Below are 23,578 nucleotides of genomic sequence, written 5' to 3' on the forward strand. Positions count from 1 at the left end.
AAAATAAAAAATTCATTTTCTTTAAAAGATAAATTAAATGAATTTTTATGCCTTAAAAATTGCAATACACAACACAGAATTTCTGAGGGGAAAAAACAAGGCTGTTGTAAGAAGTTAAACTTGTTTTTATGCTTTCAAATAATTAGACACGCAAAACACAGAAAAAATAAAATTTCGTAGGGCCAAATATATGTAATTTTGTTAAACTTTTAATAAATTCATGTTAAATTGTTCAAGTTTCATGATTTTAATTAGCTAGACATGCTTTTTGATTAAATAAAAATAAATTTAACCATTAAAAAGGAATTCAGAAAAATTAAAATGAAAAAAAAAAAAGAATCCCCCCCCTCCCCACCCATCCCCCCAAAGCTGAGAACCTAGGAGAAACACTGCGGAATCTTTATGCTTGATGCAAGTTTTGCTGTCTCAGGCCTGTTCCTGTGTTGCTATTTGTGTCATTCTGAGCAACGTTTGTAGGGCACTAAATGTGACTAATGCGTTGTTTAAAGCAGCTGCAACTCGAGAGGGGAAGATGGTGAGTGAGGGAGCAAGAATGGGACAGGAAAGAGTCATCAGAAGGGCCTGTCTTCTGTCATATGTCTCTTAAAGAGGACATCACTTCCAGTTTTTAAGTGAAGTTTAGTCTATTACATCTACATTTAGCAAGAACATTAGCTAATCGTAATCGTGGATGATTGCATAAAACTGTCTAAAAGGTCAGGGAAAGGGAGTTAAATGGTCAAATGTGGCATATCAAGATTATGGAATCTTGGAAAGGAAACCAATGGAAAGGCACACGGAGTAGTAAATACATTCATTTTTGGCTGAACTTTTCCTTTATATTTTCACTTGTTCTGATTGATATTTATGCTGGTGTGTCGTCTCAGGTGTAGGCAGCCGAGGAAGAGGCAGAGGAGCTGGAATGAGCAGGTTCTCTCAGGGAATGGGGTGAGTGTTCACGCTTTTGTTTTTCCAAACCCATCACACACTCCTCCAGTGAGAAATATCTCTGTGCCCACTCCAAAAAATATTTCTTGGTCATTATTCTTACTCGCCCTCTATTGGCTTCTCGTTAACCAGTAGGACATTTAACCCTGCTGACTACACTGGCTCTGCTGAGGCAGGGGAGGCTGGAAATGAGACTACTGAAAGAGCAGGTGAGTGCTGTTTATTGATCTGGATCCTGATTTCTTTAATAGAGCAAAATTTGCTTCTCTAATACTTTTTACTTAATCATATCTGAAGCCATTTTCAGTGTAGTATCGATGTCAGATGAGCTGTTTTTTTTGTAGTATTGATTTCATGCTGCAGGCTCTGTATAGATGGAAACTCGAAATGCACTGATCCGATTCATGTAGTGCAGGTCTTCCTCAAACCAAAACGCACAGCTGAAGTTGTAAATGAGCATAATCACTAACCAGCCGTTATGAATTTCTTAATTTAGCCCTTTGCGAAACAGTATGTTATCTTTACCTCACCTGTGCTTTTAGGAGCCTGGAAGGACAGTCTGGAAGATTGGGCAGCCGAAGACTGGAATGAAGATGTGAGTGATTTCATGAATGTTAAAATTAAACTGGAAAACTTGATCAAGAGATGCCAGTGTGTAACTCTCTCTTCTCCATTTATCAGCTATCTGAGACCAAAGTGTTCACTGCTTCTTATGCGCTTGGCTCCAAGAACCTCGTGCAGCCTGGACAGGGGTGAGTGCTTCCTGTGCTTCAGCACTTTGCAGTACAGAACTCTGATATATGGATGACTAGGAGTGCCACTTAAAAATAAAGAAATTGAAAGAATAATTTATTAATTAAATGAAAAGTAATTTCATTAAAAATGTAACTTTAAAAGTAATTTTTTTAAACAAGTTCAATTTTTACAAAATTATCTCAATATCACTTTTTTTTTCATATCAATGTTTTTACGTTTTAATTTTTCTGGATTCCGTTTTTTTTTTTTTTTCAGTTTTAATTTTTCTGGACTCCTTTTTAATGGTTAAATTAAATTTTATTAATAAAAAAAGCAAGTCTAATTAATTAAAATCATGAAACCTAAACAATTTAGCATCAATTTATTAAAAGTTTAATAACAATTACATGTCTTAGGGACCTGTGAAATGTTTTTTTTTTTTTCAACCTTGTTTTGTTACCAAATTCTGTGTTTTTGCATGTCTAATTATTTGAAAGCATAAAAACAACTTTAATTTATTTTTACAATAGCCTTATAAATGTTTTCCTCAGAAATTGTTGTATATTTACGATTTTCTGTTTATCAAATTAAGGCATAAAACATTAATTTAATTGATCTTCTAATGAAAATTAAACCAATTTTATTTTTGGCAAATAAAGGGGTTTTAATATTACAATTAAAGCATTGAAGACATATTGTATGATCATTCCTTAAAAATAAGGTTTTAATAATTTTAGTAGTAGTAGTAGTACTACGTACATTCTACTGAACAATAGTAGGCCTAATGTATTCTTTTGTTTTTAAGTGGGACACCTAGGATTACAATGGAATTATTTATCACTCTGAACAAGTTGTATAAGTAGTAACATATGTCTGACAAAGTATTTTTGGCTTGGTAACTTTTTATATGCATTTCATTTGAATAGTTGTAAGTAACTGTTGACAACTCCTGATTTGCCTTGACCACTACATCTCTACATGGTAAAGAACCTGCTTTTGCTCGTACATGCTAATAAACAGGAAAGTAACAGAATCAGTGATGCAAACTTAACCAGTATGAGAGAACTTCTGCTCTTAAGCACCTCTAAAAGACAGTGTTAGTCAACTTTATACAGAATCGGAATGAGCTTTATCAGAATGAGCTTTATTGGCCAGGTATGTTTACACATACGAGGAATTTGTTATGGTGACAGAAGCTCTACAGTGCAACAAAGAGACCGCAACAGGACAGGACACAGATAATAAAAGAATAATATACAAATAGGCAATGTACAAAATAGCAAAAACAATATATAATATAGACAATTATGTGTGTACAGGTCTGATGTGCAAATTTGAAATGAAAAAATAAGTGTGTGGTGAATAAATAATCTATAATAGTGTTGTGTGTTCCACGTTTAATGTCAAGTGTTCATGAGATGGATTGCTCGAGGGAAGAAACTGTTTCTGTGTCTGGATGTTCTGGTGCTCCGAGCTCTGTAGCATCGACCAGACAATAACAGTTCAAAGAGGGAGTGTGCTGGATGTGAGGGGTCCAGAGTGATTTTGCAAGCCCTTTTGCTCATTCTGGATAAGTACTGTTCTTGGAGAGTGGGGAGGGTTGTACCAATGATTCGCTCATCAGTCCGGACTACCCTCTGTAGTTTTCTGAGGTCAGATTTGGTAGCTGAGCTGAACCAGACAGTTAATGAAGCGCAGAGGATGAATTCAATGATGGCTCCTGTGGCAGGTTGAACTTCCTCAGCTGGCGAAGGAAGTACAACCTCTGCTGGGCCTTTTTCACAATGGACTCAATGTGATTGTCCCACTTTAGGTCCTGAGAAATTGTGGTGCCCAGGAATCTGAATGACTCTACTGCAGTCACAGTGCTGTTCATGATGGTGAGTGGGGGGAGAGCAGGGGGGTTTCTCCTGAAGTCCACAATCATCTCCACAGTTTTGAGCGTGTTAAGCTCCAGGTTGTTAAGACTGCACCAGACAGCCAGCTCCTTAACCTCCTGTCTGTAGGCAGACTCGTCGCCGTCCTGGATGAGGCTGATCAGTGTGGTGTATCGTCTGCAAACTTCAGGAGCTTGATAGAGGGGTCTTAGGCTGTGCAGTCGTTGGTGTAGAGGGAGAAGAGCAGTGGCTAGAGAATGCAGCCCTGAGGAGCTCCAGTGCTGATGGTGCGGGTGCTGGATGAGAAATTTCCCAGCCTCACATGCTGCTGCCTGTCTGCCAGGAAGCTGGCGATCCACTGACAGACGGAGGTGGGGACTGAGAGCGGTGTCAGTTTATTCTGAAGGGTGTCTGGGATGATGGTGTTAAAAGTGGAGCTGAAGTCTACAAACAGGATCCTCACATAAGTCCCTGGTCTGTCCAGATGCTGCAGGATGAAGTGCAGTCCCATGTTGACTGCATCATCCACAGACCTGTTTGCTCTGTAGGGAAACTGCAGGGGCTCCAGTAAGGGTCCAGTGGAGGCCTTCAGATAAGCCAAAACCAGTCTTTCAAATTATTTCATAGCCACAGACGTTAGAGACACAGGTCTGTAGTCATTAAGTCCAGTAATTTTGGGTTTCTTTGGGATGGGGATGACGGTGGAGCATTTGAAGCATGAGGGGACTTTGCACAGCTCCAGTGATCTGTTGAAGAACTGTGTGAAGATGGGGGCCAGCTGGTCAGCACAGGTTTTTAGGCAGGCTGGTGACACACCGTCTGGGCCTGGTGCTTTCCTTTTGTTATTTCTGAAGACCTGGCGCACGTCTTCACTTATCTGCAGTGCAGGTGTGGGGGAGAGGGGGGTTGCTGGGGGTGTTAATGGTTGTGTGGAGAGGTGTTCAGGGTGGGTGTGGGGTGTTTTTTCAAACCTGCAGTAGAACTCATTCAGATCGTCTGCCAGTTGTTGATTCTCCAGTGTGCTGGGGGATGGTGTCTTGTAACTGGTGATATATTGCATACCTTTCCACGCTGAAGCAGAATCACTGGAAGAGAAATTGTTCCATAGCTTGCTAGAATAATTCCTCTTTGCCACTCTGATTTCCTTTTCCAGTGTGTTTATACAAGACTTTATCCCCCTTTCTGTGAGCATCTTCTTTGGCCTGACAGAGCTGTCTGAGTTTTGCAGTGAACCATGGTTTGTCGTTGTTGTAAGTTAGAGGAGTCTTGGTAGGAATGCACATATCCTCACAGAAACTTATATAAGATGTTACAGTCTCTGTGAGCTCGTCCAGATTGTTTGCAGCAACTTTCCTAAATAGTCCAGTGAGTGAGAGAAAAACAGGCTTGTAAAACCCGCTCTGTCTCATTAGTCCATCTTTTAACAGTTCTTAATACAGGTTTAGCAGGTTTAAGTTTCTGCCTGTAGGTTGGTATGAGATGAACCAAACAGTGATCATAGAGTCCTAAGGCTGCTCGTGGGACAGAGTGATATGCGTCCTTTATCGCTGTGTAGCAGTGATCCAAAATATTACTGTCTCTGGTGGGACATGGAACATGCTGTCTGTATTTTGGCAGTTTGCGGGAGAGATTTGCTTCTCTACAGTGTTGGTTTAGTTCAGTTACTGTGCAAAGTTAATCAACTATGGAACATTTGATTCAGCTATATACAGTTCTAGAGAGGGCGATGGCGTTATTTAGCTCAAGTCATTTCTTTTTTGTTGCATTAATTATGAATGAAGATGATTCAGGTATAAAGCTGCTCTACAGCTGTCGTTCAGCTCAATTCAGTTTTTATCCAATATTGTCAGTAGTGCAAGCTAGTGATTAAACTGCTCTGTATTATATCTTCAATGAGCAGTTAAGAAGAGCAAGTTTAGACTTATCTGTCTACCGGAGTGCTCCAAAATATTTGGCATGGCATGCATTCAGGTATGATCCCCTCCCTGTCTCGTTAATTTATGACTTGTTTAGCAATTGAAGACGAAAAAGCAAACAGTCTTACAACGGAGCATGCAGAGACAGATTAGCAGGCATATGTAGGTGGATTCTTGGAGCAACCTCACTTCCTGTGTTGTGAAATCAATAGGGCAGAGCTCTGTCAAAAATGAATTTGTTTTGCATCCTAGAGCAAAGACCTTTTGTAGTTGTCTGAAAGTGTTTCTCTGCTCCTCAGGATGGATCTCGGCTCTCTGTTGCCTAAGGTGGCTGAGGGCGACTCTGAGCTGGCCGGGTTGGAGCTGTCATACCCTGATACTCTCAACCAGAGCCTGGTGTTCACCAACTCTCAGCAGCACACCACCCGAACACACACACACAGCTACGCATCTGCTGCTGCTGGCACTTATGCACATGCCGCATCGGTGAGAAACACACACATTCTGGCACTGAGCACCAAAGCACTTGACTCTACACTTATATTTACAGGGCCAAATTCATTTTCCCATCCAGGACTGTGGCTATTCATTGGAGTTTTTTTATTTATTTTTTTATTAATTTTTCTTAACAATTGTTTACATAATGTGCTCTTCAAAAGTGTTTTAAATGAATACTTTTTATTCAAGGTTGCATTAAATTGCTAAAAAGGTAAATTATTTGAGCTGATAAAGGTGACCGTGATAAGCGACAATTTATAAATAGATTTCCGATAAATGCTGGCCATTTGAATTTTCTATATTAAATAACAAAACTTCATAAAATGTTTCTTGCAGTAAATCAGCATTTTAGAATGATTTCTGAAGGATCATGTGACACTGAAGACTAGAGAAATACTGCTGAAAATTCAGCAACAATTTTAAAATATCCAAATTGAAAACCGTTATTGTTAGGGGTGGCACAGTACACAGATGTCACGGTTCAGTGCGTACCTCGTTTTGGGGGTCACGGTTCGATACGATTTCGGTACAACAGGGGAAAAAGAACAAATCTACTATGCTCAGTTTCAGTGATTATTAATAAGACAATAAGTGTTTAAAGTTGATTTTGCTGGTATAAGGAAATAGTTGAAGTGATCGCGCCGGAGCCTATAATTTACGTAATAAATAATAGTTTAGCATTCAGATACGTTACATCGCAAACATGGGAATATTTGGATTTGTGACAAATGAGAGAGGTATGATACACGAGCACAAAGCTCCATTTCGCAAACAGTTGAGTGCGCAAGCCTTTAAAGCAGGGCTATTCAATTAACTTAATTCAAGGACAGGATTATCGAATTGAACATTTGAAGGGGGTGGGGGGCCGCCCAATCTTTTTCTGGGGGGGCCTGTAAAATTGGAAATTAAATTGAAATGCATATTCAGCAGTAAAATTAACTAATATTACCAACAGTAACATCTATAAATGATTAACATTAGTGCTGTCTGCCATTCAATTAAAAAAAATACATTTTATATTTTTTCTGTAATTAATAAAAGAAATGACTAAACGCATATTAATATATTTGTCATATTTTCACACTGAACTTCCAAATTAATATAGAAACAACTTAAAGATGGTATATTTTAAATGTTTAATGGCATCTTTTTACTAGCCTATTATTAATGAAGTATCATTGATACAAATAATGTTACTGTTGTCTCTATTAAATCAATTTTATCCCTTTAATTTTAACCATTAATTATAACCATTTAATATTGCTGTATAATTGAAATGTTATGATACTATTTTTAACATTTAATTGACTTTGAAAAATATAACTTTTTATGTGAACTTAAAACAATCTTCACATAAACTATAAATTACATGCATAAGCTGTATTGATTATTCTTTATTCAGGCTTCAAAAGTTAATCAGCAAGCAGAGCAGTCAAGTGATTTCTTTTTCTTTAGTTCTTTGATTTACATCAATCACAGACTGCAGCAGGTTTTACTTTAAAAGCAGCGCTGTTTCTTTAATAAAACTTAATGCACATGACGTGGATGTGACGCATCCAATTTTCTCCCAACTCTTTGCGGTCATTTAGGATTTTATAACTGAGTTAACGCGCCACAACCACATATTTTTACATCATCGTGTGTGGTTTTATTCATTGAAGCGCTGGCGCGCTTGTCTGAAGCGGCTCAGTTTATGAATACAGCCAAACGAGAAGATTTTCAAACTATAGTTCCTGCTTTGATGATAATCTTCGTCCAGTGTCGGTGCTATTTCATAGAAGTTATGACCGATAACACTCTTTAAACTTGTTCAAGCTAACATTAGAGTTATGGATATCTCATAACTCCCTAACATAAGCGCTTGTCAAAACTGCCATCTATTGATGTTGCGGTCTCTGGTAAGGTAGATTGTTATTGCGTCTCTCCCTTTTCTTTTTGGCTGGCCCGGGCCAGTGTTGCCACCTTGTGGACAGACTAATTAGTGCAAGAACAGTTCAAGGCGAATGTGCAACCTGCATACTCCTCCTCGGGCCGGATGAAGATGATTGCCGGGCCGGATTGAGCCCACGGGCTGCCAATTGAATAGCCCTGCTTTAAAGTATACTCCTTTGTCAGTCTATGTGAGAGACGCATTCAGAATCGGCACATGGTCACTGTCTAGTGGGCTTAGTTTTCAAGTGCGCAACTCTAAGGCTAGAAGGGATACGTATGGCGCTACATGGTATTCGCTGTTCTTCTGCTGGCAGTTATCAAACAGTGTTGCATTACTGCGGGTGCCCCCTTCTGTATTGGGGGTTAATTGTCTATTCGTCGTAAGGCCTCGTGCACCGAACCGAGATGTCCGTACTGTGACGGTTTGATACGAATACATGTACCGTGCCACCCCTAGTTATTGTATATAATGATATTTTTCTTTAAAGTTTATCAAATAAATGCAGCTTTGTTGATCATTAGAGACTTATCTTAAAAAAAAAAAAAAAATCATACCAACACCAAACTTTTATCAGAATTGATCATCTGTTACTGTCCCTTTAAATTAGCTCTGTGATGTTGTATACCAATGCTTCAAATTAGGATAAAATTAAATATCCAATTTTAGCCAATGAACTAGAACTATAAGCTACAAAAACTGCTAATAAATCGTATGTGTGCATCACTTACTACATAGCATTCTACTTAGTTTTTGTTATATGAAATGTCAAAAGTACTTGGGTACAAAGATGGCACCTAAGTCTCAAACTTGATAAAATAGTGTTTTGAATGGCATATTTGTTTTTTGCTGTTTTATATTGAAAGTTTGAAAATTGATATTGAGAGTCATGAAATTTACTGATACTGCTGTTGAGTACTAATATTTTGCTATTGTGACAACCCTTCTGTTTTTCTTCTAGTCCATGCTGGGATCCAGGCTTCCCCAGAACGACGTACAGAAAATGGACCCAATCAGCACACCCCGAATTGCCCCTTTGTCCAATCAGGTTTCAGGGGCACTGAGCAATGGCACTGCATCTGTCGAATCTACTGCTCCGGTGCCTCTCGAAACTACCCCTGTGACCCTGAGTGAACCCAAGGAGACCCCTGTTACAACAACTCACTGTAAGTACTATGCGTGCACACTGGGGTTGCCCAGTCCGGGGTGTGTTTCCTGAAAGCAACTACGGTCGCTAGTTCTGTCGTGGCCAATATAATTCAATGGAAATAACCATAGTTAGCTTATGATTCTCTTGGGAAATGCACCCCTGTACTATTACATGAAGTGCACATGTAACTGAGGTCATTGGCCATTGCATCATGCCTTGTAATAAGTGTGGTTTTACACATCCCTAACGCACTCTTTAACATTTTGAACAAATTTTCTGCTAATGTTTGACAGACACACTCATGTTGGAATATGTCTTTTCTGTCTTTAGTTGACCTGAAGCCCCAACCTGACCCGTCCCCCATCCTCGGTCGTCTGACCCAGCATCAGAATGCAGCACTCCAGTCGGACCTGCCGGCTCAGGCCCGAGACCCTGCCCCACGTCCCCCATATGATGGGCCTTCTCCGACACTGAAACCCTTCTGTGAGCCTGTCATCACCACGACAGAGCCGCCACAACCCAGAAACATCAGACCACAGAGACGGAGAGCGCCACCTCCCTCTAAGGTGACAAAATACCCTATACCCCTTTTTATTGTTTGTCTGTGAGTTCTGTTGTAAATGTATGCGAGCGTTAGCAGTGTGATTTAGCAGCCGTAAAAGGCTGCCGACTGTCTTCACTAGAACTGGGCAAAACAATCGATTTTTTTTTTTTTTATTAATAATTTTTTTTAAATGATGATTCGGTATTGATTCTCATAAGCCGTGAATCAATCATTTCTGGAATTGATTTCAGCAAACATTTTACACTAGACCTAATTACTCTGAATTTTATCATTAGTCTTCTCCACTAGATGTCGCCCTCTTATATACCTTGCGCGATGTTACAACGCAAAGCAGTATGCATGATTTGCAATGCTCAGGTGAAATGCTGTAATACAGTGTTAATTTTATCGACGAAGACAACGACGAAAAATATTCGTCAACAAACCTTTTTATCTGTGACTAAGACGAGACGTTGACGAGCTAAAACTAATATCTGTTGATGATAAACTATGACGAAATTTATGCCGCGTCTTTGTTGACGAGACGGGACTAAAATGTTATTTGAGGACTACCGGACATTCAAAATACATCCTATAGGCTAAGTTAACTGTCTTGTCTTTCAAAATGTGCGTCTCTGTCATTGGATAAGGTGCGTTTGCATGGCAGCCGCAGTGGACGGATAGGCTACCAAAACGTGAACTAGCGATCTGAAACAATGACCTCAGCACCCGAAGGGATAGGGTGACCAGACATCCCGTTTTTCCCAGGAGTCATAATTCGTTGTCGGTTAACTTAGTGAATGCGGGATAGGAGGAATCGCGCTGATATAAGTGCTCTCTCGCGCGCACGCTCCACTTCTTCAGTTCTCATACAGCGCGCGATCAGTTCTCAGCGCTCAAATACACACACAGCAGTCCAATGTCTATCGTGTAGAGTCAGAGTATCTCACGGAAATACAGTCGGTTATGGTTTAAGTGAGCGTAAACAGTTGGGTGAAAACTGAATGTGTGTCAGTATTACATGCATACCTTCCGTCTTAAATGGACAGCATTCCTAATTATCTGTGTCATCAATGTTAACCAACAAAAGATGTTAAATACATGTATACTTGTTAAGTAAACCTACTGTATCTGAAAAATGAGTTTAATTTGTATTTCTACCAAAAAATGAAAATTTATTCTAGTTTTTCCAAATTCAGTCCTTGATTCAAATTTCTCATAAGCTTAATTGATTTGGTCTAAAGAGAAGAATTGAAAACTATTTTTGTTAGAATACTACATATAAAATAGCTACCAAAATAAATGTTGGTAACAGCAGTTTGAATAAAAGTAATGACTAAAAGTTGACAAAAATGCAATGACTTTTAGTCGACTAAAACTATGAAAGACTCAAATGACTAAAATGTGACTAAGACTATTAAGCATTTTCGTCTCAAGATTAAGACTAAATAAAAAATGCCTGCCAAAATTAACACTGCTGTAGTAATACTACAAATCTGCGGAAGCATTTGACATCACGCATAAGGCACCATGATTTCCGCAATTAATGAATGAATGGTTTGTTCACTACACATACTAAAGTGCAGTCTTACTATATGATGATATGAACACACGAATATCAGAGAGCTCTGAGAGTCACTTCATTAGCATTTCACCGTTAAATTTGAGAAAACTACCATCATATCCCATACACAGCAGCTACAAGTTCTTCATGGCAACCCTTCAAAATAAAAGTTTGGTTTAACATGAAGAAACTGTGACACAAATATTTTACTATTTAGCAGTCTTAAGACTCAATGTAACAACAATCCTACTTCTAATAAATGTTAAGAACTTTTGGTAACCCTTTATTTTAAGGTGTGCTTGTTATATAGGTTACATGTATTATAATAAATAATTATGCATAATTACATGCCAATAACCCTAAGCATAATCCTAACCCTAACCATATAAGTAGACCTACGTGTAGTTAAATATTACTCTGTACTTAAATGTATAATGACACCTTAAAATAAAGTGTAGCCAAACTTTGGTAAACCTCTGTTGTGCAGCACTTTGTTTGGCAAAAAATAAAAGGGTTTAATTTTCTTTTGATTAGGATAAATTAAATGTTTCGTCTTCATTTGATTACTAGAAAAATTAAGAAACATTTTATAGGGCCCTATTATTGTCTAAAAAAACGAATACGTTTAATATCCAGGCCTGTAGCTCATAATTTTATTTGTAAACTGATGTTTGCGGTTAATTTTGTAGAAATAGCAATTGTATATACTATATTCACTGAATGTAATAAAAAAAAAAATCGAGAATTGAATCAAGAATCGAATCACGTATTGTTTGGTGCGAGGCACTTTGTTTGCCAAAAAATTTGAGTTAATTCAACAACTTAATTAACCACCATTTTGGTTGTTTGTTTTAAGTCATAAAACACGAAATCAAGAAAAATTAAAATGGGCAAAACAGCTCTGGAAAAGTACGCAAGGCATTATTTTTGTTAAAATTGTAGAAAATTATTAAAGTTTTATTATTTAGACATACTTTTTGATTTATTAATGTAATTAAACCATTAAAAAAATGAATCCAGAAAAATGAAAAACACAGTATAATGGAGAAAAATAAAACGAGTTTCATAGCGACCCGTTTACCTCATTTGTGTTAGTCTAATGACTTTTTGATCTTAATGAACAACTAAATATGTGTTTTGTTTGCCAGATCCCCTCTTCAGCAGTAGAGATGCCAGGCTCTGCTGACGTGTCCGGCCTTAATGTGCAGTTTGGCGCACTGGATTTTGGATCTGAATCCACTGTGGAGAATCTCAACCAATCAGAAAGTAGCTGTCAGGAACCTGTGGCCGCTCCTCAAACCCAGAGCAGCCTGTACTCCAAATCCACTGCCATCAGGTCTGTGTCCACCTGTGTATCTTATGTTTATGCATGTTTACAAGATCTTAAAGGGATATTTCACCCAAAAATAAAAATGATTTGCTCACTCACATCGGTCCAAATGTTTTCTGAAGAGACATGACTGCTTTATATGATGAATAGATTTAATTTAGGCCTTTATACACACAAACATTGATCAACGTGCACACCCAGAGCACATTGTCCTATTCTAACAAAACATACATCAATGGAAAGCTTATGTATTTCAGATCATGTATAAATCTTGTAAAAAAATTTAAACATGTATACATTTTTTAAAAATGGACTCTTATGACTGGTTTTGAATATAAATGAGGGAGAGTAAATGATGACCGAATTTTTGGGAGGAACATTGTGTAAATACAATATTATGTTTCTTGAAGTCAACATTGGCACAAATACTATTGATAAAACCCAGAACATTCCACAAATGAATGACTAATGCATTTCTAATCTTATTTTTCTTGTTTTAGTGAGTCTCTAGGTGGCTTGCCTCAAGCAGTAATGGAGTCCAGTTACCCATCAGCCTCTCTTGTTTTACCGAGCACTACTGCCCCTCCTGTCTTGGCTCCATCCTCAGCTAGCAGAGTGGAATCATCCGCCACCACCCCTCTCAGTGTATGACCAAAATTCATCACATTTACCATTTCACAGGCAAAATGCAGCCATTCCTTCTGGAATCCTTACGATCACTAGATTTGGCTCATATTCAAGTTGGCTACTTTGACCAACAGTAATCTGCTTGCTTTGAAAGTTATTTCTGTGTGAGTGGTGCCTTATGCATACAGAAGCTCTTTACGTTGACCCTTTTTCACCTGCACCTTAGTTAGGTTAGCTTGGTCCAAACTATCCAGAATCCAGAGCTGAACTGATTTTGTTCAGGGTTCCTATGTTTATTTAGCCTGGCAATACCAAACTCTGCTACTTCGCTTTGCTTCGTAGACAGAGTCTGGAAGGGCATAATTGACAAAGCGTTTACTTTCTCGTGGGGGGGGGCGCGCTTGTCTGAAGTTTAAAATCATTGGTGTACCCGTAAGCCAATCACATAACGTTTGGTTATGATGTATGTTATGCGCCGGCTCAGCCGCCTCGAACTTCTGCTGTAAACACAGAGATGCAGCGAAAATAAAACCATCGCGCGAAATACCGGAGTGAAGATGGCTGTGAACAACTTTTTTAGATTATGTGAAGTAAATTTACGCATCCACGGTACAATTAGTGCATCTAAACTAATATTTGACAGTAGAGACTCCTTAGTTTCTCGCTGACGATCGGTAACAGTTGATAAATTAAACTTTTCCCAAAACATGTCGGGAGTAGGGCCACAACATCACCTGTGTTCACAAAATGTGAACCAAACACGCTTCTTGTTCGGGCTTCAGTTGGAAAATGTCACGGCTCTCAGCCCACCCTCTGTTCGTTGGTTGGACGGCTGGTGCAGAGCCGGAGATAATCTGGGAGCTGGTTTGCTATATCAGACTGAGTACAGAAGCAAACTGAAATTGAGCGGAAGTATGAAGTCTGACATAGACTAACGTTTGTTGGAAATATCAAGAAATTTTATATTTCTTGTCTTTGGGTTTTCCTTGCCAATAGTGAATTTAATAACCTTTTTTATTACAAATGTATTTTTTTTTTTTTTTCATCCCTATAAATCATTTTTTTGTATAATGGTCTTAATGGTCTAACAGCTGAATGTTTATTTTTTTTTCCCCCACAGAATGGATTCAGTGAAATGAGGACATCCAGCGCACAGGAAGGTAAATAAGTTCTGTTAACAGGCTTGCAATTTTTACCTATGCTAGGTGAATTTGTAGCATAGGCCACACTTTACGTTTTTGATCTGATGTATCTGCAGCTGCTCCATCCAGCACCCCTCAGCCCATATCCACAGCCCTGTCCACAGAGATTAGCCTGTCATCTTCATCACTCTCATCTTCCTCCTCTTCAGCAGCAGCGCCTGTCCTGAGCACAGCTCTTCCATCACTTAGCAGGTATGACTGACCACCCCTCTTGAATTTTAATCTCATTAAATATTCATGAGAAGCAGTCAGTCTCCTTATGGTCTTATCGTTGCTTTTTTTTTTTTTTTTGTCACGTGAGCAGCGTTAACTCTCCTGGATCTTCTGCACCCACCAGCTCTTCCCTGAGCGTAAGTGACTTGTGAGGCTCCTTCCGTTTACAGTTTCTCTTCTCAGCTTCCTGATTTCAGCTTCTCTGTTTGAGGGCTTTAATATTAGGGATAAGTGTGACTGGATCAGTGTTAAATTGAATTAAAATGCTTCCTTCAGACACAGATGGGCACTGAGGTGAACGTGAGCCTGTCCACGTACTCTGGCTCTGTGCCAATTGTCTCCAGCTCCATGGTCAACTCAAACGGCCTGAGCATTGGGACCCAGAGCCTCACTGCTAATGGCGCATCCGCTCCCTCTGCTGTCCGTTCTGCACCGCTGCAGACCAACATCACACCCTCCAACACCTCTGGTCAGTTGCAAAAACATTCACTGCATGATTATAGTGATGCAGCAGAGTTGGCAGGATTTTTATCATAATTGTCAATCTGTAAATAGTGTAGTATTGTTTCCATTTTTTATATATATATATATATATATATATATATATATCTATCTCTATATATATATATATATATATATATATATCTATCTCTATATATATATATATATATATATATCTATCTCTATATATATATATATATATATATATATCTATCTCTATATATATATATATATATATATATATATATATCTATCTCTATATATATATATATATATATATCTATCTCTATATATATATATCTCTATATATATATCTCTATCTATATATCTATCTATCTCTTCAGGTAAAGCTCCTCCTAACCTGGCTCAAGGAGTACCGCCGCTGCTGGCCAGTCAGTATATCATGGGTCCTGGTGGCCTCCTTCCTGCTTACCCGGTTAGTGTATGGATGATCTGCTCTCAGATAGAGGAAGCCAAATTTTTATATATACATGTACACTCAAATTTTATTATTTAGATTGTATTGACCTGTCTTGTACAAATTTCTGATCTGTCTATGCCTTCTCATCCCTAAAGCCAATCTATGGATATGAGGACCTACAAATGATGCAGTCCCGCCTGCCCATGGTAACCATTTCATAGTCAACTGCTTGTTTTCACACTCTTTTGACAATGCATTTCTTCCTATTAAAGGGGTGGTTGATTGCAATTTCACTTTTTTTAACATTAGTTAGTGTGTAATGTTGCTGTTTGAGCATAAACAATATCTGCAATGTTACGAAGCTGAAAGTTCAGTGCAAAGTTCAGTCTTTTAAAATTCTAGCAGTTTAATGCCTACAGAACAGCTCGTAAGGACTACAATGAGCTACTTCCTGGGTCCGTTACGTCACGAACCCAGACAAACCCTGCCCCCGGGAACACATCAAAGGGGGCGAGGCCATGCTGCGCTGCTTTAGAGTATAGGAAGAGAAAACTAGGGATGCACATAAAAACCCATTCATATGAATCACGATTCTAATGGATTCACAAGTTTCAAAATCAGTGTTCTAAAGCAAGGGTTCTTAACAGTGTTCCTCGTGTCCCCTTCTCTCTCTCTCTCTCTCTCTCTCTCTCTCTCTCTCAGCAATGAGAAGCGTTATACATGGACGCGCATATGGTTGCCTTGCTGTATTAAAGCTTTAATAAGGATAAAACCGTATATTTAAAGCTAACAGAACAGAAGCAGTAGCACTTACAAATAACAGCGTATCTAAAATTATGAACTAACCAAAAAATAACACCATTAACAGCCATGCTTGCACAGGCTCTGCATGATCCTATTCGCTAATATCCTCTGTCTCAATCAGGCTCAAATTGATAAGCAATATAGACGACGGCATTGTTTACAACACAACTGGAGCACATGCAGCTGAGCTGAGGGGTAGGACGTTTAGACGCGCACTAGAGATGGTTTAGCCACATGTTTGACTGCACCACATAAACACAATCAAGCCTAGAAAAAGTCAACCACCCCTTTAATAAAATTTAGCCAAAAATAATTTCTGCACATTTTGGAGAATAAAAATACAACTGCTGCTTTTCTGATTTAAGGTTGTTGTTTTTTTTTACCTCCAAGTTTGCTGTGCTTGTTTGTGCTACACAATTTGGGCAAAAATTGTGATTTATATCAATATGACTAAAATAATTTTTAGTAGTAGTAGTAGTGCTAAATAAAACAATAAGAAATATTAATATTGTAAGATTTACTATTTAGATATTTCACTGTAAAACAAAGGAGTATTTGAGAAAATATATTTATGGTACAACTGTAAAATTATGTCTGTCAATAGATTTTCAATCATTAAACCAAGCTTTTATGGCGGAAGCCTGCAGTGAGCCGTTAAAGCTTCTCTTTGGTTGACAGCAGCTGTTTTGAAAGTGCTTTTTTTTTTTTTATTACAAGTACAGGAAGATGTTGCATGTTGTGTTCCCTTATGCATGTTTATAACTCAAACTCAAGCACATGCAGAGATTTCATGTGGAGGAGATTTTACTGTGATTGTTAATATAAATTCACTAAATTATGTCAGTTTTTATTTTTGGAGGATCTGTCTATTGATATTTATTTCTGGCATATTAATTGAATTGTTTTTCGGTCACTTTTCTATGTAGGATTATTATGGCATGACTTTCCCTGGTACAGCGCTAGCTGGCAGAGATGGAGGATTAGCAAACAATCCCTACTCGGGTAAGCAGCCGTTGTTGTTGTTATTAAAGGACAAAGATTGTTACGCTTGTGCAAATAGGACAATCCAGTACTTATTCAGTCTAAAAAGACTGTTCTGTATTGTCTTGCTTGTACAGGTGAGCCTACCAAATTTGGCCGCAGCGACTCAAACTCCCCAGCCCCTGCCACCAGTCTCTCCTCAGTGCCCCCCTCACAGTCTCAACAAAGTGCTGTCCCCCTTCATAATCAAGGGCCGCAGAACCCAGGTCAAGCCCAGCAAGGTCAGACCCAGGCCTTCCTCAACCCCCCTCTGCCTCCAGGTTATGGCTACACCAGCCTGCCCTACTACCCCGGGGTGCCGGGAATGCCTAGTGCCTTCCAGTATGGCCCCACTGTCTTCATGCCTCCAGCGTCCACAAAGCAGCACAACATGGGCCCGTCCAGCCAGTACCAACACCAGGCCGGATACAGCCAGCACACATATGGCCCAGGTACATAAAATGTAACTTTTGCAGAAAATGCATATAAACATCAGTTGCCATTCGTAGATTTTTAAATGCATTTTTTTTTTTTTTGTGGAGGGCAAGATGTATAATGCAATACAATGATGGTTAAAAGATAAACAAACAAACATTTCTCAAAAGCCTTATGGATCATATTTGATACTCAAATTTTAACATGATTTTCTAAAAAGTAATACATGGATAATCAAGTAAACGTAAAAGTTGATTCGGTCCTTTAAATGTTCATCTTGAAACATTACTGACAAAATGAAAGTTATTCTTACATTTACTATTTAAAAATATTGAAGATTTCAATGTTAAAAAGTGTTCCTCAACCTGATGGTGGATATTTTTTAGAATTATACTGAAAGGTTTTTTTTACTTGCTGATAGTATAAACCAGACAGACGTAATAATCAGGTGACAGAATGCATATAGTAGATTGTGTAGAACAGGATGTTCAGTAGGGATGCTCCGATCGATCGGCCGGAGATCGGTATTGGCTTCCTTATTTGAAAAATGGACTTCCTTATTTGAAATCTCTTTTCTCCTAAGGTTATGATGAGTTGTCCCAGGCTCATGCTGGAGATTACGGGAAAGGAGGATATGGAGGAAGCTCCCAGTCCCAGGCCAAAGCAGTCAGCAACAGCTCGGGAAAAGGTAGATTTTGCACTCACAATTTATGCACAGGCATTGTTTTTAGGGCTGCAACTAGCAATCATTTTGATAATCAATTAATCGGTTTATCATATCTTCGATACACCTGATATAAATTGTCACGCAAACAGCCAAAGCATTTTTTTGGGCTTTACAAATGAGGGTGGTACAATAAAATGCCAGTTATGTGCTGAAGAAACCATGACTCAAAATCATTAAACACATCTGTAAAATGCATTCATAGAAATATATTCAAAAAAATGGAAATTGCTGCTTTGACGCGTAACTCCTGATTGTTTTCCATGCACAGTGTGGAGATGCGATTTGATAATCAAATTTTTCATCATCAGTTTTGATTAGTTGTTGCAGCCCGGCTTGATTCACTAGGATATGGAGTGCTGTTGGAATAAGTCCTGAAATCTGGAAAGAAGCTTGGTTTTTTTTGTTGTCGTTTTTTTCTTCCCCTCTCCTGTGATGTAGTTTGGTTATAGTATAAAAAGCTTTTTACTACTTTGGATTGTATATAGGCTTCAACATTCATATGTTTTTAATTTGTGAAGATTATTATGATGAACAAAATATGTAATCAAAAATATTGTTCATCGCAGAGCTTATTTTCTGCAGTAAACCCAATATGATTTTCCACTGGCTTTTGGGATTTGTCGAGGGAACTAAGCTCATGCTAACTTCTGGCTATCTCTGCAGTGCTCTGGAAAAAGCTTACTAATCAGACTATAATAACTGTTCAGAGATTGCAGATGTGTTGAATAAAGCCAAATTTAAGATGACTTGAATTCAACATTTGAAACCTTTTCTTAGCACCAGGACTGTCTGGATCTGCCAGTTCAGAGCTCACTGGAGCAGTGTACAGCAAGAACCAGGTGAGCTTTTATTTTTTGGTTTACTTTATCCTTCTTGCACCAAAACACTCAATATTTAGTTTTATTTGGCCATTTTCCATCTCAGTATCTCTTCATATCTACCTTATTTTTCAGCGCTACATAAGCTAATTCCTGTGAATGTGCCAGACTTCCCATTTGTTAGCGTCTATAAGTAAATAACCAGAAGAGTAACAAATTATAGTAAATGGTAAAACTGCTATCAGTATATTTAGGATTACGATAATAAATTTAAATACCAGTTTGTAGCATCAAGCAGCGTAAGAGGACTGTTTTTGTACAGCTCAAATAAATGTAAGCGCCTGACACCAGAAGCTTCGCACATTCAGCATAAAAATGGCTGCACCTGCTCTTATGCTTAAAGCCAGGTGGATTAAATTGTTGATTGTTGCTACTGTACTTTTGAGACTTCTATCTGCAAATTACCTCGCTTATGATAACATCTTTGCAAGTTCATATGCGGTTGCTTTCATGTGCACATAGTTGTGATGTCAACCAAAGCCAATTACTAGGAAGATTGCATATACAGCATAACCAAAAGACCAAGAACAAATGAAACACAGTATTATTAAATTTCTGATTGCATGGTCTATGGTCAGTCATCACAATAGCATTAAAAGTTCATCACAACTGCCACTACGGGCAAAATGTGACAGACATTTCCAGAGGTCACAGACAGTGAAATAGCAGCTTATGTCTTAGATTAACTCACTGTGGTTTACAGACATGAGGAAAAACAAATCGGCTTAAATGCTCTCAAATTGTTCCCTCTTAACTTTGATCCCAGCTTTTGAACTATGACATTGATTATTATTTAGGCTGATCATTTATTATTATTATTTTGTCTTTTGGCCTTTGAGATATTTGAGGTTTACCTGTTAGCAGACCCCAATTTAAAAAAAAAAAAATATGTATAAGTATACAGTCATGGCCAAAAATATCGGCACCCTTGATAAATATGATCAAAGGCGGCTGTGAATTAATCTGCATTAATCCTTTTGATCTTTTACTTAAAAATTCATAAAAAATCTAACCTTTCATTGGATAATATGAATTTAAAATGGGGGGGAAATGTTATGACATTTTTTTTTTCTCTAATACACATTGGCCACAATTAACGGCACCCTTTTATTTGATACTTTTTGAAACCTCCATTTGCCAGTTTAACAGCTCTAAATGTTCTCCTATAATGCCTGATGAGGTTAGAGAACACCTGACAAGAGATCAGAGACCATTCCTTCATCCAGAATCTCTCCAGATCCTTCCGATTCACAGCTCCATGTTGGTGCTTCTCTTCAGTTCACCTCACTCATTTTCTACAGGATTCAGGTCAGAGGACTGGAATGGCCAGCAGAAGCTTGGTTTTGTGCTCACTGACTCATTTTTGTATTGTTTTTGAGGTTTGTGTTTGGATTATTGTACGGTTGGAAGATCCAAACATGCCCCATTATAAGATTTCTAACCGAGTCAGTCACTTATTGATTTTTTATCTGTTGGTATTTGATAGAATCCATGATGCCATGTGTCTAAACAAGATGTCCAGGACCTCCAGCAGAAATATAGGCCCACAACATCAAAAATACAGCAGTATATTTCATTGTACACATGGGGGACCTTTTATCCCTGTGTTCACCAAACCCATCTTGAGTGTTTGCTGCTGAAAAGCTCATTTTTTAGTTTCATCTGACCATAGAAGCCAGTCCCATTTGAAGTTCCAGTCGTGTCTGACAACTGAATATGCTGGAGAATGTTTTTGGATGAGCTAGGAGAATTTTTCTTGAAACCCTCCCGAACAACATGTGAATTTAGGGGCTCTTTGACCAATTTTTTTTTTTTTTTTTTTAAGGTTTTCTGACCCCGAAAGTCAACCTTTCTCAGCTGTGGTCCTTGGAGAGTCTTTAGCCACTCAAACTCTCCTCCTCACCGTGCATTAGGACGATATAGACACACGTCCTCTTCCAGGCAGTTTCGTAACATTTTATGTTGATTGGAAATTCTTAATTATTGCCCTGATGGTGGAAATGGGAATTTTCACTGCTCTAGCGCTTTTCTTAAAGCCACTTCACTAATTTGTGAAGCTCAATTATCTTTTGCTGCACATCAGAAATATATTCTTTGTTTTTTCTCATTGTGATGGATGATTAAGGGAATTTGGGCTTTGTTTTCCCTCCTATTTATATTTCTGTGAAACAGGAAGCCATGGCTGGATAATTTCATGTTCATAATCACCCTGGAGTGCTCAAAATTGGGAATATGAATGGGAATATACTTCAGAGATATTTTACTCATAAGAATTTCTAGGGGTGCCAATAATTGTATCCGAGTATTTGAGAAAAACTTCCCCTCACTTTAAATTCTTATTATCCAATGAAAGGTTAGATTTTTGTGAGAAGCAGATTAATTTTCACAGCCGCCTTTGATCATATTTACCAAGGGTGCCGATATTTTTGGCCATGACTGTATATGTATGCGCGTGTTTTGTTTGTTATATTTTTGCAATTGTTATAAATGCTATATAAATAACATTTTCAAATTGTATTAATATTTAAAACAAAATATTAATTTAACTTAATGGGTCCATTCAAGGCTATTTATTTATCAAATTTGTTAATCTCGTTTCTCTTCTCTGACCCTTCTAGTCATTTGACAAGCAGGGTTTCCCCACAGCAGCTGGCCCTGCGTTCAGCCTGCCCTCAGCTCTGGGAGGAACCGGCCCGCTTAACCCCGCAGGTGCCCCCGGATACGCCCCCGCACCCTTCCTTCATATCCTGCCCCATCAGCAGCCCCCCTCACAGTTACTGCACCACCACATGGCTCAAGACACACAGGTACATCATGTCTACAAGTATTCAGAATCAACATTATTCTTACATTAGGTTTCTCATTAGTAAAGGTTTCTCAGCAAAATGTTTGATTGTTAATAATTTGCATACTAAATAGCGGTCTTTATAGGGTTAATATTTTTTTTGTTTTTTTTGCAGGGCCAACGCAGTCAGTCCAACAGCATGCAGAAGAGTCAGGGCAAATCCAACTACAGCAGCTCTCCATACTGGGCTAACTGAATGTGCTGTTTATACTGTTACCCACATATACGCCCAAATCTGTGTCCGCACTGTCCTGCCTCTAACGTAAAATGCACACTCAAACAAACACCCGCCGTATCAGTTCTCCCCCGTCCCCCTCCTCCAACGTTCTCCTCTGCTTTTTTCCAATTTAGTTTTTTTCCTTCTCTGAATTAGGTTTTTCATGTAAGATATTTATGTAAGTATTTATATATACTGTAAATGTTAAGAAGCCGAACATAAGATGTGGTCGCTCCATTTTATTTTTTTGAAGGACTTTTTTTTTATTTTTTTTGTTTACTTTTTAAAAACTGCAGAGATGTAGCAAAAAATTTAAAGGAAAAGCATTTTGAGGAAAACTACAGAGAAACTGCAATGAGAGCTAGAGCACTGATGGAGGAGGAGGGGGAGCTGGGGTTTCATCCATTCAGTCATCTTGAGGGGCTTCACAAGCATCGGGAGCGCACCATTCTTGACTCTTTTCCTCTATGGATTGTTCTCCCATACAGTGGTTCTGATATTAATTTCTGTCACCTGAAAGAAAGGAAAAACGGCCCATAAATTTTTATATTTTACTCTTGTTGCCCTCTGAATAAAGGTTCTGAGCTATTCACCTTGTTGTGTGTCTTATTTGCTGTGCTGCTGGTGACAGTTTTTAGATTAAAATGCTAGTGGTATTTAAGTATGGGATTGCTTGGTTTTACCAAAATTCCATTTTACGTTTTACCATTGTTTCTGTAATTTTATATGAAAAAGTATGTTTTACATTTGTAAACATTAACTTGAAACTTTGATTACAAGTTTGAACTTGCAATCAAAAAAAAAGATTTTTCCATTTTATTTTTTAAATCCTTGAAAAAAGAACAAAGGTAAAATTCTACATTGTTTCATATGTTAATGTATTGTGAACTGCTGTTATGACAGAAGAAAAGCAGAATGAAAATAAGTGTACTGCATTTCTGTCCATTTTTGTGTGTATATAAACATACATATATACAGTTGAAGTCAACTTTATATACACCTTTCAGAATCTGCAAAATTTGTATTATTTTACCAAAATAAGAGGGATCATACAAAATGCATGTTATTGTTTATTTAGTACTGACTTGAATAAGATATTTCACATAAAAGATGTTTACATATAGTCCACAAGAGAAAATAATAGTTGAATTTATAAAAATGACCCTGTTCAAAAGTTTACATACACTTGATCTTTA

The 23,578-nt window shown here is 38.1% G+C and overlaps 1 protein-coding gene across 13 annotated transcripts in view; it reads left to right on the top strand.

Annotated features, from left to right (window-relative positions):
* LOC306849677 (ubiquitin-associated protein 2-like) overlaps window positions 1-22,977 on the top strand; it is a 31,237-nt gene extending 8,260 nt beyond the window's left edge. For 6 of the 13 annotated variants that reach the window (XM_079384883.1, XM_079384876.1, XM_079384882.1 and 3 more), the window contains 21 exons: window positions 888-948; window positions 1,081-1,157; window positions 1,491-1,543; window positions 1,630-1,700; window positions 5,776-5,962; window positions 8,866-9,070; window positions 9,385-9,620; window positions 12,311-12,498; window positions 12,993-13,137; window positions 14,240-14,279; window positions 14,378-14,513; window positions 14,626-14,671; window positions 14,811-15,003; window positions 15,380-15,471; window positions 15,612-15,662; window positions 17,187-17,262; window positions 17,379-17,732; window positions 18,299-18,403; window positions 19,220-19,281; window positions 21,939-22,127; window positions 22,281-22,977. In XM_079384883.1, coding sequence (XP_079241009.1) covers window positions 888-948; window positions 1,081-1,157; window positions 1,491-1,543; window positions 1,630-1,700; window positions 5,776-5,962; window positions 8,866-9,070; window positions 9,385-9,620; window positions 12,311-12,498; window positions 12,993-13,137; window positions 14,240-14,279; window positions 14,378-14,513; window positions 14,626-14,671; window positions 14,811-15,003; window positions 15,380-15,471; window positions 15,612-15,662; window positions 17,187-17,262; window positions 17,379-17,732; window positions 18,299-18,403; window positions 19,220-19,281; window positions 21,939-22,127; window positions 22,281-22,361 — 2,648 coding nt within the window. In that variant the 3' untranslated portion in view covers window positions 22,362-22,977. The remainder of the gene's footprint in view (window positions 1-887; window positions 949-1,080; window positions 1,158-1,490; window positions 1,544-1,629; window positions 1,701-5,775; window positions 5,963-8,865; window positions 9,071-9,384; window positions 9,621-12,310; window positions 12,499-12,992; window positions 13,138-14,239; window positions 14,280-14,377; window positions 14,514-14,625; window positions 14,672-14,810; window positions 15,004-15,379; window positions 15,472-15,611; window positions 15,663-17,186; window positions 17,263-17,378; window positions 17,733-18,298; window positions 18,404-19,219; window positions 19,282-21,938; window positions 22,128-22,280) is intronic. The other 7 variants (XM_079384887.1, XM_079384888.1, XM_079384877.1 and 4 more) reach the window with 2 other exon arrangements.
* Window positions 22,978-23,578: the final 601 nt, after the last annotated feature.

This window comes from Barbus barbus (genome assembly GCF_936440315.1).
Source record: "Barbus barbus genome assembly, chromosome: 29".
NCBI classification, from domain to species: Eukaryota; Metazoa; Chordata; class Actinopteri; order Cypriniformes; family Cyprinidae; genus Barbus; species Barbus barbus.